This window comes from Pithys albifrons, chromosome 6 (assembly GCF_047495875.1).
Source record: "Pithys albifrons albifrons isolate INPA30051 chromosome 6, PitAlb_v1, whole genome shotgun sequence".
Lineage (NCBI taxonomy): Eukaryota > Metazoa > Chordata > Aves > Passeriformes > Thamnophilidae > Pithys > Pithys albifrons.
Window position 1 is genome coordinate 55,933,274 of NC_092463.1, and position 15,806 is coordinate 55,949,079.

The 15,806-nt window shown below is 40.5% G+C and overlaps 1 protein-coding gene and 1 long non-coding RNA gene across 4 annotated transcripts in view; one reads left to right on the forward strand and one right to left on the reverse strand.

The window, feature by feature from the left end:
• The window catches only part of MICAL2 (microtubule associated monooxygenase, calponin and LIM domain containing 2), a 128,102-nt gene extending 118,388 nt beyond the window's left edge, over positions 1 to 9,714 (forward strand). For all 3 annotated transcript variants that reach the window (XM_071558987.1, XM_071558990.1, XM_071558988.1), the window contains 3 exons: positions 4,128 to 4,227; positions 5,467 to 5,540; positions 6,438 to 9,714. In XM_071558987.1, the coding sequence (XP_071415088.1) occupies positions 4,128 to 4,227; positions 5,467 to 5,540; positions 6,438 to 6,622 (359 nt within the window). In that variant the 3' untranslated portion in view covers positions 6,623 to 9,714. The remainder of the gene's footprint in view (positions 1 to 4,127; positions 4,228 to 5,466; positions 5,541 to 6,437) is intronic.
• On the reverse strand, positions 928 to 15,665 carry LOC139673399 (uncharacterized). Its single transcript, XR_011698099.1, has 3 exons — positions 15,542 to 15,665; positions 15,017 to 15,158; positions 928 to 989 (listed from the first exon to the last, which is right to left on the reverse strand). It is a non-coding gene; the product is annotated as an uncharacterized lncRNA (long non-coding RNA).
• Between the last annotated feature and the right edge of the window lie 141 nt (positions 15,666 to 15,806).

A 15,806-nucleotide genomic window follows, 5' to 3' on the forward strand; every position in this document is an offset into this window, starting at 1 on the left:
ACTTCAAAAATATAGAAGGACAAGAAGCTTCTGGCTCTTGGGATAGACAGTGAATACCAGGATAAATGGCCTAAAGCCACCTCTTGGTTTTGCTGTTTTGACAATCGCATTTCCTAAAGAAGGCTGTCTGCCAAGAGATCGATGCTTCTCATTCTCTTACCATCCTTAGTAATTGGATTGCCCTCATTAAGGTGAAAGTTCTATTTTTTTTCCTCCCTGTTGACTGTTGGTGTGTAGGTGGCCAGTTACAAATAGGGCAGATACTGAATCGTAGGAAGTAACTGTCTCTCATTAACTCTTCTGGTGCAAAAGCATGAAGCCATACGTTTCCCAAACAAAATGTGAGTGCTTTGTTAGTTGTAATAACATACGTGTAATGATGCAGGAATTGGGGAGTTTAATATTCTGTTCAACCTTCTTTAAAATAATGAGCATTATTGTTTAATGAATGACCAGTGTTTATTAGGTTAAGTTGTATTTAAGCAGGTCTGCGCTTATGCAATTGAAGTGATTTAATAGGTATTATTAAGGTAATTAGAAAACAATCACAGTTCAGCAATAATATTGAGCTGCAAAGGTTGTGAATAACCAAATTTAGAGGCAGGCCTGCAAACACCAGTCTTCAGTGACATTTACGCAACTCTCCTCTAATAATTCTGTAAGCCTGGGATGAATGGCCCCTTTGTTAGGGGGAGTTATTCATTAGCTCCTCAACTGAATTAGAGGAGAACATGCGTGGGTGCAAAACAACTGCCAGGAAGAATGATGAGCAAAATGAGGTTTTGATGATCTTCTAATTGTAGTGACAACAATTCATGCATTTAAAAAAACCACCAGAAAACTAAGGAAGAAATAATATCAGTCCTTTGAATATTTTTTCATGCTCATTATTCCCTTTATTCTGGTTCAAAATACCAAATAATAAATCACTGATGTACCATTGCTTTGTTTCTCATTGACATTTGTGGAGGCTTATGGAGATCTTCTGCCTACAAGAAAACACAGAAATAAAAATCTTGAAACATATTTTCCACGGAAATTAGCATAATGGATCAGTTGACTAAATAAATCATGAAGAATGATGGTAAAGAAGAAAATCTACATTGAGAAAATGTTAAGAAATCTCTCCATGTTTTTGGAAGGTGAACAAATATTTCCACATGTTGTAGCTAGTTTTTGATTTCATGAGGAGCATATCCAAGGTTTCTCGTAATTTTCAACAGAGTCAAAAGGAATTAGTGGAAAACCTGTAGGAATAAAGAATGAGGTTTAACTGTTCCTAAAAAGGTGCAAACTTGCCAAGCCCCCTTTACTGGATGATGACTGTGCGGAGGGACAGCATAGCATCAATCTGGAGAACAGAAGGTTCAGGTTTTGAGAACAGTATTCAGTAAATCCTCCTCTGCAGCCTTGTCATTCCCTTGAAAGTGATGAAAATAAAAATACCTATTGATGTCATTAGAAGAATGTTTGACTTTCAAATGGATCTCAATTCAAGGAGACCTGGGTAAGCCAGAAGGAAAGGTTTGCTTTAGCAATGCTCTAAGGGAAAGGCAAAATAAAGTCACAAATTGTTTTCCCTCTAACCTTTATGATCTGTTGCACTGCATTATACAAAATACTTCATTGGCTTGTTCTGCCCTTGGAAATCATCAAGCACTCCATCACAAATAACTATTAACATTGTTAGTAACAAACAGTTGAAAAGCTTGGGGAAAAAATGCCACTGGGAACACTTAGGGGGCATTTTGTGGGATGGAGGAGGAGGAAAAAGAAGGGTTATTTTTATTTCAGCTTGCACTGAGGATTTTGTGCTAAAATGAGTGGTTTTTTTCCAAAGTGCATTATCTTTACTTACCTCAACCAACCCACAATGCAGAGTCTTTTATTGGAGATACAGAGATTTTAAAGTATAAGGTGGACTAGTTAAAAGAAGGACTATTGTTGCCTAAATAAGAAAACAACAAAAAGGGAATAGTAACCCTCTGTGTCTGTGCAGGACTTATGCGTACCTGCAATTGCAATGTTTTTCATGACAGTAAGACCAAATTTTGATGATAACTTCTTAAGGTGGCCTAAGGCTCTGATTACTAATGCTGCATCCCTGCATTGGATCTGTGAGAAACTGGCATGTTGCAGTAAGGACTGCTCCAGCAGTCACTGAGAAGACACTTTCTATCACTGCCTGCTGACCTGGAAGATCCCACAGGAAAATATCTATTACTACCAAGTTTTAATGGAATCAGACAGAAAGTGAAGCAAGATTGCTCTGCCCTCTCCTGCTGTTTTATCCTCCTGTTTCATGGTAATATCCAGTTGGGGTCAGGTCCTGATGGGAAACTGCAGAACTGCATTCAAGCCACCATGACTCTTGTCCTTGGCATGGGGGCTCATGTAATTCCTCTGAGCTGGCAGGAGGTGACCTGGGTTCCCTGGGATGATGGTGGCTGGTGAAGGTACACAAATGGGCTGGTAATCCCAAACACCCAACAATTTCCCTCCTGCTCAGGAAGATTGCTAAAGGGCTGCAATGGGTGAGATAGTTACTGCCTGAAGGAAATGGGCTTTAAACTGTTGTTCTCTGGCTTTGACATTAAAGTGAGAGACAGCCAAAGCTGAAGAGACAAGAGGTAATTCCTGGGGTGAAGAACAAAGCACATTTCAAACCAATGACAGAAAGGCATCAGAAACACTGCTGAACTGTCCAGGACTCTGGCTGTCTCTCCCTTTGGTAGCCTAGTTTAATGATGCTCTCATAATTAGTGTCTCTGGAGCTTGAACCTGAGACCTTTGGGTTTAAATTTCAGTGCTCTCAGTTATCTGAAATAAAGATGCAATCCTCTTAACGGAGAAATCACATAAGTTTCCACATAGAAAACAGCCAGGCTGCTTTATGGGGATTTTATGCTTGGTTTGCTAGTAGCATGATGTAATGACTGAGGAGGAGAGAGCTGTGTTCCCTTGCCTGCCGGTGGCACCTGTTTTGGCTTTGTGTCAGGTCTGGCTGTCCCTACCTCCAACATGTGTGGTGGGGTCTGTAAATACCATGTGCTGGGGCAGGAGCAGGGGCTGGATGTTGGTTTTCTGCCTCTGAAGGTGCCAGTGTGTCACCTAAATTGTTGCCTCAGCCTGGACTAGAGTATTTTTTTCCTCCAAGTGATCCCTATTTTGTGGCCTCAGGCCGTGGATGTGCAAAGCAGACGTGGCAGGTGTGTTGACAGCGCCATCACTGTTGCTGTAATTCTACATATAAGGGTAATGGGGTGTTTTGGTTCTGTGAAGAAAAGGAACAGAAAATGTGAAATGATGAGGATGTTAAAAAGGGCAGAGAGGAAAAGAAAAACATATGGGCTTTGACTTGCTATTTGAAAACACTCAGGGGTTCTTCATTGCCAAAAAGTTTCATCCCGGTGGTGTTAGGAGTAGTAAAGGCCTTTGCCTGGTGAGAGAGATCACTCCTCTTCAGCAAGGCAGAGTCAAGCTCTGAGATATTTGGGAGAATGACCATCTCGTGTTTTGTGCCTGTATAATGTCTGCCACTGATGCCCTGGCCCAAAGTGTTATAAAACCACCCAATAATGATAGATTTATCATTCAAAGCAGATGCAGATTTAGAGGCCAGTTGACAAGCAAATGGAAATTTGTAGAGGATTTGGTTGTGCACCTGATGTCCACTGGAAGCAGGGACTAAGTTGATACTTGCCAGCACATGCATCTTGAATTCTGATTGTATTAATGGGATATGGAATATCCACTTAGACATACAGTTCACCTCTGAAGTCCAGTTTCAACAGAGAAACTATCTTATCGAAGGCAGAACTAAAAGAAAGATAAAGTGCCCACTAAAAAGAAAGTTTATATGATTACTTGAAAGGAAAAGCTTTAAACAAAAAGCCTTTTAAAATCTAGTGCATCTTTAACTGCAATAAACCACAACATTCAACCAAAGGTAGGCAAGAGTGTTGTACCTGTTGTACTCAGTCATTATTGATGTACGTTGCATACAGCAAAACCATCTCCATTTGAGCTCACATAGGCTTACACAAGACTATTGAAAGGGAACTTAATTAGCAGAAGCACTGAAGAGAAAGCCAGTAATACACACTAAACTCTCCTATTTTATACAGATTCAGGCACAAAGGATGAAACTCAGATGCTACATGAATGGTTTGAGCTGGTCCTGGAGAAGAATAAATTAATGCGTTATGAGTCTGAGCTCCTGATTATGTAAGTAAGGACAAGCATTGTTACAGATGGGGAGAGGGGAAAAAGTGTACTCCCAATACACCTGAACACCTTGCTGTGTGCTATGCTTTGAGACAGTTGTGGAATAAACATTCCCAGAGAAGCTACAATCTGGTTTGAACACAGACTTGTAGTTGAGCCCTCCTCATCCTTCCCTCTCACAGTGGTTCAATTATTCCAATCCTGTGTGATACTCTGAAACAATATAGGATATAGATACTCTGCCTTTACATAATGTGGGTCTAACACTGGAGCATTTTCTCCTGTGGAAGAAAAATAGTCTGACAAATTAATCTCAGTTTTTATTGGATATAGGAAAAAAGACCTATAGTAGTGTTTCATTAGCTACAGCAATGAAACAAGCAGATACACCAGGCAAATAAAACCCACCTCAGATGCCACTGTTGTGGTTGATGGAAACAATATTTGCTGTAGCTCACCTCACCTTCTTGGAAACACAGCCAAGAGATAGGCAGAGGTGACTCTCAGCTATTTTCTCCACTATTTGTGGGCAATGTGGGAAGGCAATGAGAGTTGCAGCAGTCATTTCCCAGCCCTGGATTTCACACCAGTGGAGGCTGCTCATTGCTAGTTATCATTTCTGTATGACTCAGCTCTGCCACTGTGTGTGGAGCTGCAGCCCAGCCACCAGCTCTGACTGCAACTCAGCTTCTCCCCAGCTGTGCTGATGCTGCCAGGGGGCAAACCTTTTCTTGCCCCTTCATCACCCTTGCCATTGGGTGTTGTGGTAGCGATGCTTCCTGCTCACACTGGCTGCAAGGCAGAGCAAAAAAAGCAAAAGCAGGCTGCTTTTACCACCTCAGGACACAAAAAGTTGTTGTCTGGACGAGTTCACGTGTGTTAATTCCTTTGCCTCAGGACCTGTTCCTGTGCAGAGGCCCTGGCCAGGCCCTGTGTGTGTGGGAGTGTTCAGCCCTATCCAGAATTACACTGCGGGTGCCACCAACAAAGCACAGGTGGTTAAAAACCTGAAGTGTTGCAGCGTATGAGGGAGCTTATTCTGACACATAATGCAAATGGTGGTAGAGTACTTCTAGAGCTGCTGGGTGATGTTGGCACAGGCAAACCTTTTAGCACTGACTGCCCATGAGGAGAAAATACTGGTTGAACAGAATACAGAATCTCGTTGTTGAAATAATGCTAACATGTATGTCTTTATTGAAAAAGCTTATTCTTTAACATAGTTTCTGCTATACCTAGAGCCCAAGAGCTAGAATTGGAGGACCACCAAAGCAGGTTGGAACAAAAGCTGAGGGAGAAAATGGCCATTGATGGTAAGTCAAAGGGGATGGTGTTCTCCAGCCCACAGTGACAGACCATGTCTGTGTGCATCCCTGTTTGCTCCAAAAAGGACCAGGATGGCTGAGGCTCATGTGCTCTCTGCGAGTGCAGCTCAGCCAGAAAAACATGACTTGGGAGATCATCTCATCTGACTCCTAGTGAAGACAGCTGAGCTGACCTGCCCAGCCCTAGACTGAACTGGATCAGAAGCACTGCACGTGTAATTACGCTAATTGTGCTCTCCAGGCAGCAATGTCCAGCTGTCAGTGATGGGCAGCATTGGAAAGTAACTTGTTCAGCCACCTAAACAAAAGAGGTTACCTGCTTTGTGTAGCACTGTTGGCTACCACAGCATTTTGGAACTGGTTTTACGTACTTGGGATTACAGTCTGGGCTTGTGCTTTCATTTGGTGTTTGAAAAGGGAGCATGGGGAGGAGAAATCAAGGGAGAAGAGGGGTTCCATAGCACTGAATATCCCAAAACATCCTGTTGTGTTCCAGGCATGCAGATTGTAAGGGAAGAAATTTTTCAATATATTTTCTGAAAAATACTTTCTATTTTCTTATAGGTACTACATTTAATTTTGGGCTTTTTATCTTATAAACTAAATTTAAACTCCAGCTTATTTGTTTTTCTAAACAAGTAGTGTTTTTCCTACCCCTTTCAGTCTAAATTTTGTTAAAATATCTACTCTAGACATTAGGAGCCTTAATGGTCAACTTCAAATGGCCCAAATGCAGGAGAAAATTTCTCTGAACTATAACTTGAAAAATATTAACTACTATTGACTTCATTTGTCATTGACTAGAATGTTAATTCAAGCTGTATTCTTAACAGTTAAAGTGCAAGCAGTGACCTGGATTTTAATCATCTGTTTGTGATCTTATAGACAGCCTTAAAAATGAGATGGATCTGAATGAGGAGGATGAAATTTTTACTGAGATGATGAAAGTGGTTGAAGAAAGAGACAAACTTGTGTGTACCTTAGAGGACCAGAGAGTGAAAGAAAAAGCAGAAGACGAGCACTTTGAAAGCCTTATATTGTCTAGAGGCTATCAGCTGAGCAGGATTTAAACAGCCACATGCAAATAAACATGATTTCAGCAGTATTCCCAATCATGGAGATAGAGTCTTCTGAAAATGAAAGAATTCAGATTTAAAATCAGCTTATTTGGGAAACATGTTGTTTTGTTATCAAAAGCTTTTAAGCAGTTCTTTTGCTCATACTGGAGTGAGTCATTTCACTGTCAGCTTGAAGGATCACTGGAATACAGATTTGGACTGAATTTGCCTGTCTGATGGGCATCAGGGTCTGCGAAAGGGAAATCAGAGCTCTATTATTCTCTTGGAATTTTATTTTAATACTGAGAGTAGAGTTTCTGAGGAACTTGGTGACATAATTTTGTATTTTTGAGACAGCATTACTGTCCATCTGTTTGAATCTGTATGTGGTTTTGTTATTATTTTGGCACAGCCAAGCCATGGTCAACAATGCAAAAGTCAGAAAAAAAGCATCTCATATAAAAATAGGATTAGTGTTTATTTCTGGTGGAGGAAGAGTCATTTGACTAATGAGTACATATAAGCACTCACTAAAACTACTGTAAATGCAATGTCAGAAATTAATTGTTCAGGTATTTGTAAGTTTTATTGCACTGTGTGTATTTGAACAAGAAGCTAAAGCAATAGTAAAGCCCAACATTTTGTAAAATGGTCAGGGATTATCAAAGGGGTGACAACCCTTAAAGCTGTTACATACTCAAAAAAGGTCCTGTATGTCAGAGATTAAGGTCTTTAAAACACAATAAAAAATAATTTAAAAATAGTAATCCAGTCCCTATTGATATTTATAGGGCAGACTTTACAATTGCTTGATAAATTATACCACAAGTTGTACTGTAGGGTGCAATGCATAGTATAGCAGTTAAATATCTCCCTGATAATAATTCCTCAAAAGGACTGCAAGAATGTTGAATTTGTAACATCAACATTTGCTAGAAAATATTGTGGCTGTATTTAAACTATATTTATCTTGATGCTTATGAATATATGCATATTTTTCGCTTAAAGGAACTGTCTCATCTTTTTTGTACATGCATTTGTAGATATTGGCAAAACAGATGTGCAGAAATTCTCCTCATCTAAGTACTTTCTTAAATCTGAGATAATTCTGCAATTTAAGATTGGTAATATTCCCAACTGTATGTATGTTGCACTAGATTTTCAAACTGAAAAAAAAAGAAGAGACACTGAAAGACTTTATTTTTGAATGTGATTTTACCTCATGTTCTGAGAAGATTTGATGTTCTCATTATTTCATGAATGGTGCTAATTTGCAGCATTTGCCTGTGATTGCCAAAGCTAGAAGCACTCCTGTCACAAAAGCTTTAAACTGAAAAACTTCTTGATAAGCACTTATAGGGTCACAGACACATTGAATCCTGTCAGAATAACTTATGAATTATCTTCAGGGTTTTTTTCTGTAATACAAGAAATTTGAAATCCCCATTCTAAATATAAAAGCAAGTTTTTACTATTGGCCATAGATAAATAATATACTTCTGTTGGTGCAAGGGCTCTGCTATTATTCTGCAATATTTATGTATTCATATTTATTTATAAGACTGCTTAAAGAGGGTGTGTGGTTACATTTTACAGTTTGGATGTTGTCTCTGATTTTGGTTGGAAAATGTGTATTTCTAACAGCTGTGTATAGGAAAAGCTGTGCATTGTAGAGTACACAGCTTTATCCATTTTGTAAATAATTAGCCATCAATATTAATTAGGATTTTAAACAACGTTCTCACTTACCATAACTTGAAGGGATATCCTTAAAACTCAGCAGGCAGGGCTTTAAAAGTGTCATTTGTCTTCCATCGCAGTGGAAAGACACAGCAGAATCTTTGAATGTGTTCCAAAATTACCATCTTTTTTTCCCTGTCATCCATAGGCTAAGCATACCTGATCTTCAGATGACAGTTTTATTGAGCTGAGTTGCAGTGATTGATTTCTTAAAACTAACTCTATTACTCAAGATTGACACAAAGTAGGAGAGGCAGAGCAGCAATAAATATTTTAGTTTTCTCTGTTGAGATCTGCTGGTATTTCCAGTTTTGTGGAGAAATGTCTGGGGTTTATCATTGTTGACAGAAGCCTCCTGAAATCCTGTAAAACAAGACAGTCTCGAACATCTATCAGTTTTCTGTAGAAAAAAACAGAGAATCAAGGTATTTTTAACAAGTTTAAAAGCCAAATTCTTAGTGCTTTGCCTAGGAGGAGAACTCAGCAGAAACTTCCAGAAACCAAAGATTGTTTTTTTCACCTCTCTTTTACAATCTAAAAAGTCCATTCACCTTAGTGTTGCTGCCGTACCATGAGGATGAGGAAGGGCAGCCTCAGAGAAACATGTTGTCCCTGGTCCTGAGGTTCTCCTCTCCTGCCTTCCACCCTGCTTGCCCAGGGCAGGGGCACACCCTGCAACTGGTCAGGTGCAGGTTGCTCTGAATTCCATAAAAGCCCTGAGATGTCAGTTTACAGCAGATACCTGTTCTGCTATAAAACCAAATGCAAAAGGTTCTTTCCCTTTAGCTCCAAAGATTTGCATTCTTCAGAGTATTGGAGTCAACAGAAGCTGAGGGCCATCAGCACTTTGGGGACTTCAAAAATATTCTTTGCTAAAAAAGTACTTTTTCTGCGTGCCATGTGGTTGTAATACATGTTCCACTCAAAACTGTGGGTCTGCTCTTGGGTGAAAAAACCTGTCAGGCTACTGTTTCCCTGCCTGATATTAAGTACCTCACAAGATTAGATCCAAAAATAAACTGTGCAAGGGATTTAGAAAATCACAAACTCTTCATAAGTCATTTAAAGTAGGCACCTTTGTGAGAGTAAGGAGGTAAAAAAAGGGAAGCTATGTGCACTGTTCACAGGTCAATTTAATATGGTTGGCTTGTATTAGAAATGTATTTAAACACTGGTTTGGTTATGAGTCTTCTTGCTGCTCAATCTTTTCTGTGAATTGGCTCACTAATTTGTTCATTTTTAAGGTCTTGGCACTGACATTTTGGGGTATAATGTGATGTGTTGGAATGTATTGAGTGTGTCTAAATGGGCTGGATGTGAGCATTTTTCTATTTGAAAAAATAAAATTCTATCTCACTCTTTGAGGTCCCTGAATTATTTCCATAGCAACTTCTCTCCACAGGTACCCACAATGTAATAATGTGTGATGAGGAAAGGTCTGTATGTAAAACATTATATGAGTTTCATAATTCATATACTGTAAGTAAATCACACTGTCTTGCAGTGCACAGATTCATTTTGTAGTTTATAACTCTAACACAAGAGGCTTCAAACCCCAGGAGATCAACGATTTCCACACATGCTTTCATAGGAATTCACCAGCTAATTTCCTTAGGCATGACATACAAATTATAACAGCTCCTTGAAGACTCAAAGGGAAAGTGTCACTACATGGATCAAATGGTGATCAAAACTTTTAATTGCAGTTTTTCAAACACCACTAACTTTATCAGATCATCTCATTTTGTTACTTTGTACCAGTGGGAGAGCCTTACAGAACAAGATAATGTTCTGCTCAAAGGAGAGAAGTGGATAAGCAAGATTTGGGCTTATGTTAGCACCAGCACCATTGTCCTGTATTTAATGACTCTGAACTGATTGATAGTTCTCTCATCTTCAGGGGACAGATGGACAACTGCTTCTCTTCAGAGGTCAAGGTAATTTCTGGCATCTTTGAACTGAAGTTTTCGTTCTGCTATCATGTCCTTTCCCTTCCATCCTGCGTGCCTCAGAGGTGGTGACTTCTCTTGTAATACCACATGTCATTTCTCAGGACTGCATAGGAATTAACCTGCCTGCTGGGTTTACTGGAACTAATACACGGAACATTCATCCATATTGAAAGCCTTGCAGACACACTGGCTTCTCAGCCGGCTGGTCAATAGCTGGAAGACTTTTCTGGCCCAAAAGCAGGATAGAAATGCTCCCATAGGAATTACTGAGCTTCTAATCACAGCACACACACACATCCTCCTTGTCCCCTCTTCAAAAGGTCAGAGGTCTAAAGAGTCACAGTTGGTGGTTAGGGACAAGGTTTAGTGATGGATTTGGCAGTGCTGGGTTAATGGCTGGACTCAATGATCTTAAAGGTCTTTTTGAACCTAAACAATTCTGTGATTCTATAGGAAGTTTGGGAAAAGGATTTTGTAAACCACTATTTGAATTAAGACCAAACCATTTGCCCCAAAGTAGAGGGACACCTCACTGATTTCCAGTGTATTTGACCAGGTTTCTGTGGGCACAGAAAAAAATCTATAGGTTTTGTGCTTTGAAACTTCTGCTTTTTTAGCACAATGTATATCTAATTTCAACTAAGATTTTCACATTAGTTTAACAGTCTTTTTTCCAGAAAGATATACTCAGTCTTCTTTCTTACTTGAGTGAGTAACAGGATGTGGCTTAGAAGATTGGAGATTCTGCACATCTTTTAAGACTTTGCTACTGTTAAGAACTAAAACTGTTGTCCCTGCTGGGTTTTACATGGACTACACATTTTGGCATCACTTAGTACAATAGGTTGGGCATGTTAAGATGCAAATACTATCCCTGCAGTTTTCACAGCAACCATATCTCATGAACCTAGATCCTGCCAAATACTTTGTGATGAGCAAGGTATTTGCTGGATTTCACCTAAATTTCTTTGCCTGATATTTGTGAACAAATTGTGATCTTTTCTGTTTCTTCTAATGATACTAAAAGAGAGCTGATGGCCCTGCATGCCAGCAATATGGTTGCTGAAATATTCATGTAACACAGCTATACAAAATTACAGGCCCAAGTGAAGGGCACAAGTAAAGTTTACTAAGAAAATGGTTGTAATATTGATATTTTTTTTCTAAAAATATATCAAGAAGGCCAGTTGTAAATGCAAGTAAACTTGCCCCAGTTTTTATTAATAACTGATGGATGGAATGACATTTTACCAAAAGCATTAAAGACCAGGATGATGTTTTCGTTTTACCAAAAAGTTTAAAATCCACCTTCTTTCCTTTGAAACTGTCAGATTATCTCTGTGACCATATACAGCATATTATCCTCTGTCTTTCATGTACTTTTTTCCTCATCACATCTTAGTCTATCTTTTTTGCCCCTTCATGCACAACAAAAAATACACTATACTTTTTGAGAATCTGGTTGGAAATACTCTGATACTTTTATGAAACTATGTTATTTTGTTATATTATTTGAAAGAAGATTCTTATCCCAAAGAAGTTAGAAGTTGAGTAAAAAGCATAGCTCTCTTTTAAATTTAAGCATAAGCATGTGTGCAATCTTAAACTCACCTTGTGAGCTGGGAGCAAATTTGTTCTCAAGTGTGAGTTTTAGATGATGGTGGCAATGAAAATTTGGAGCTCTTCTACCCTGATACTGCTATTATAATGTAGCCACATTGAGATGATTCAGGGTCTGAAGGCACACAGCAAAATTCTTTGGGATGTATAAACTTCAATGTGTATGGAATACACATGTGGATGTCCAACGGCCATCCAGGTGTGGCTGTGCTTCACCCTGCTCTGTGCTGCCTCTCCCAGCACTGTGCAGAGATACCCAGTGCCCACAGCCATGTGAAGAGGAGTGGGGCTTCCTGGTCATATTCAAAAACACTTTTCTGCAGGGCAGGGCTGGAGGCAGCTCCTGCTTCCCGGCCTCCTGGGGTGCCAGCGTTGCCCACAGTGTTGCCTCACCTCACTGGAGGGATGGGGTGCCTGGCATGTCTTCTTCATGGACACGTGCAGGAGCATCAGGTTCTGCCAGCATTCTTGTCTCCTGTATTTGGGGGCACTCTTGGGAAAATCCCTGTCAAGAAATTGATATCAAACATCTGCAAAGTAACCAGTGGTGAAACGGCTTCTTATCTAAGTGGGCTCCTTTACTGTGCCATTAACTATTACTGAGGGCAGGGTGGGCACGATCAGCAGTTCACCACACAGAACTGGCAGGCAGCAGAAGGCAGACTGCAAGTACTTAGGAAAATAAAAAGCATAGACTTTGATCTAGTTTTCTTCCTGAAGTCAGCGAAGGGTATTAATGTAGGCAATCACAGCAGCAGCAGCCAGTTGGTAAAGCACTTTTAAATATTCCATTTCCATTCTTTAAATGACCAAATGGCCAAAAGGCTAGAGCAGAGGTACAACTGGGAGAAAAATGTTATGAGAAGAAAAATGTTATGTCTTACAGTAGTAAGACAAGAGAATGACCTATTAAACAGCCTTAACCAGCCTGCCTGCTCGCTCTTACTAGCATAGCCCATGGTTCAGATATTACGAACCCTGCCTCTTCTGTTTCATTCAGAAATTAAACCTCTGTTCCTGACCATTCTGAGTCTTGTAGTAAAAGAAATAAAAACAGCTGTGCATGGATAGATATGAAGGTGAATAAGAATTATTTGAAGTATGGAAGCGGATGGGATTTAGCCTTCTTTTATTGCCTGGCAAAAGTACATATGTGATCAGGATACAACTAATTTGATCTAATGTTTGGCTCATCTACACAAACAAAGTGTTGAGGGGGAGCATGGTGAGAGCTCTTGTGGTCTGCTCTGAATTTCTCTATGCCAGATGCAGCAGGGCCATGCTGAACAGCAGCCTGCTGACTGCTGAGTTCTGCACTGGGATCATGGAGCATGATTGGGAAAATATGCAATTGTCAAATCTAAAGAGGAGCAAAACTCATTCCTGTATCTGCCATAACTTAGACCTTGTATGTATCTACAAGGCCTTTGTGCTGAATGCAATATTAATTTAAGGCCATATGTCCATATATATATTCCCAGATAAAGAGAAAAAAGGGTAAGGTATGTAGGTCTAAATTTAAGATACAGGGGGAAAAATGTTTTACATATCCTCAAGGAGAAGCATCACAACTGGAAAAAGACTGCAGTAATGTTATAGATGAAGAACTACAAATAAATCCTGAAAGAAACCCATTTAAAAAACCCACGACAAACCAAACCATAACCAAAAAATCCCCAGTAAGCTTAAGTCTGCCTGTTGCTTTAGCATTATTACTTAAAGCCCATAGTACTTGTCTCTAGATCTGAAAAACCTGATTTTAAACACATTACATTTTATTTAAATTTTTCCCTTTGTGATGTGAAACTCCCATGAAGCTAATAAATAAGTAATATTGCATTTATCATTAATTTACGTATGCTGAGTATAGTGAAATAGGAAAGATACTGGGTCTTTTCAGCTGTTTTGTGAGAGACTTGGCAAACACATGTTGAATTCTGACTACCCTGTACTGTACAACCCATCATCCTTTACTGTTCATGAGGTATCTGGCTTTTTTTTCTGTCTTTAACAAAAACATAGAGGTACAAAGGCAAGCACACTTGTGCTTGCCAAAATGCTCTCTCTTCTGCAGTGCCTACGAAATATTGACATCTATGTATAGTTGGGCTCCAAATGGAGATTTACTTGGGTCATTGCTCTGTTTGTAAATGCCACAGATTCACAGGCATATTAAAAAAGGCTTTGATGTGTTTATTTCTCCTTCTTTTGAAATCACCATTTATTATGTTCTTAAAAATTATTTGAAACTGTTCATCTCCTAATCCATACACTGTGTGAGCAGCACTTCTGTGTAGAGAATAATGTGTGACATTCGGACCTAAATTCTGTAGACAGCAGTTCTGAGACACAATAGGTGCTGTGAACCAGAGAGCAAATGTAAGGAAAGGATTGCGCTAATGGCTTGGGCTCATTCCTGCTTATAACTGATGGCACTATGGATGAATAGTTTTTCTCCAGGGCATATACTAACTGCATGCAACAAATAGGCATTGATGTCTCCCCCTCATCAGCTAACCAATGTTACTGGCTTGTAAAAACACAACAATTATTAGCCGATTTAGAAATATCCTCATGGTAATTTCATTTCACTTATTATGCCTAATGGATAGCTAGATATTTGCATGAAGTGTGTGTGGCTTTTTGCCTGAATTGTTAATCAAGTGATTAAGTGGTAAGTGAAAGTAGTGCATCCAGATGAGATTAATGCTGTTCCAGTCCTGGATGCCTCCTGAACCAGTCACAGCACATTATCTGTTTTAAACATACTTCTCTCTTAAGCGACTCATCTGCAAATCAAAGCAGGGTTGGTATAGACAATCTATTGTGTTAAGTCACCTTTCCTTCCCAGAGGCTTTTTGTACTGTCTGACTACAACAGTTGTTTTCTTTTGTAGAAGTGGATATGATGATACCCACCATCTCTCACCACAGATGTAGAACAAACCTACAGGCAGGACTGCTTTGCAAAATGGGCTCAAGCCTGAAATGTATGTAGTAAGGTTGAACTCTTGCACTAAACTGTTTAGTAACACTTTATTACTTAATTCTTTTCTGTGTCCAGGTCTGGGCCCCCAATACAATAAGGGAATTACCTGTTGGAGCATGTCCAGATGAGGCCATCCAGATGCTCACAGGGCTGGAGCACCTCTCTTACGAACCAGGCTGAGCGAGTTGGGGCCTTTCAGCCTGGAGAAGAGAAGGCTTCGGGAAGACCTTCCAGCAGCCTTCCAGTATCTAAACAGGGATTATAAGAGAGCTGAAGAAAGGTTTTGCAATGGCAGGTAGTGATAGGACAAGAGTGAATGGCCTTAAGTTTGAAGGAGGGTAAATTTAATTGGGTATTAGGAAGAAATTCTGTCCTGTGAGAATGGTGAAGCATTGGAACAGGTTGCCCAGAGTTCTGGACGCTCCATCCCTGGAAGTGCTCAAGATGAGGCTGGATGGGGCTTTGACCACCCTGGCATAGTGGTAGGTGTCCCTGCCCATGGCTGGGTGTTGGAGTTACATGAGCTTTAAAGGTCCCGTCCAATCCAGACCATTATTCTACGATTCTGTTGGTGCAGAGTGTAGAAATACCTGCTTGCGGCTGTGACCCTCCCATCCTCCAGAGCCCTCACCTGCGAGTAGTTGTGGGTGAACTGCGCTGAGCCCCGACACTTTTGGCACCCATCCTGGGGCATTTGACCGAACAGCCCCGATCAGTGCCCGGCTCCGCTCGCAAGGCAGGGCAGGCGCGCAGGGCGGGCCCCGCGGCGAGGCGCTGTCCGTGGCCTGGGCACAGCCTCGGGACCCCAGAGCCGCGGTGGGAGCCCCCGGGAGCGGAGCGGTGCCCGTGCCAGCCGGGGCTGCGGGAGCCGTGCGAGGGAGCGCGCCCTCCCCGGC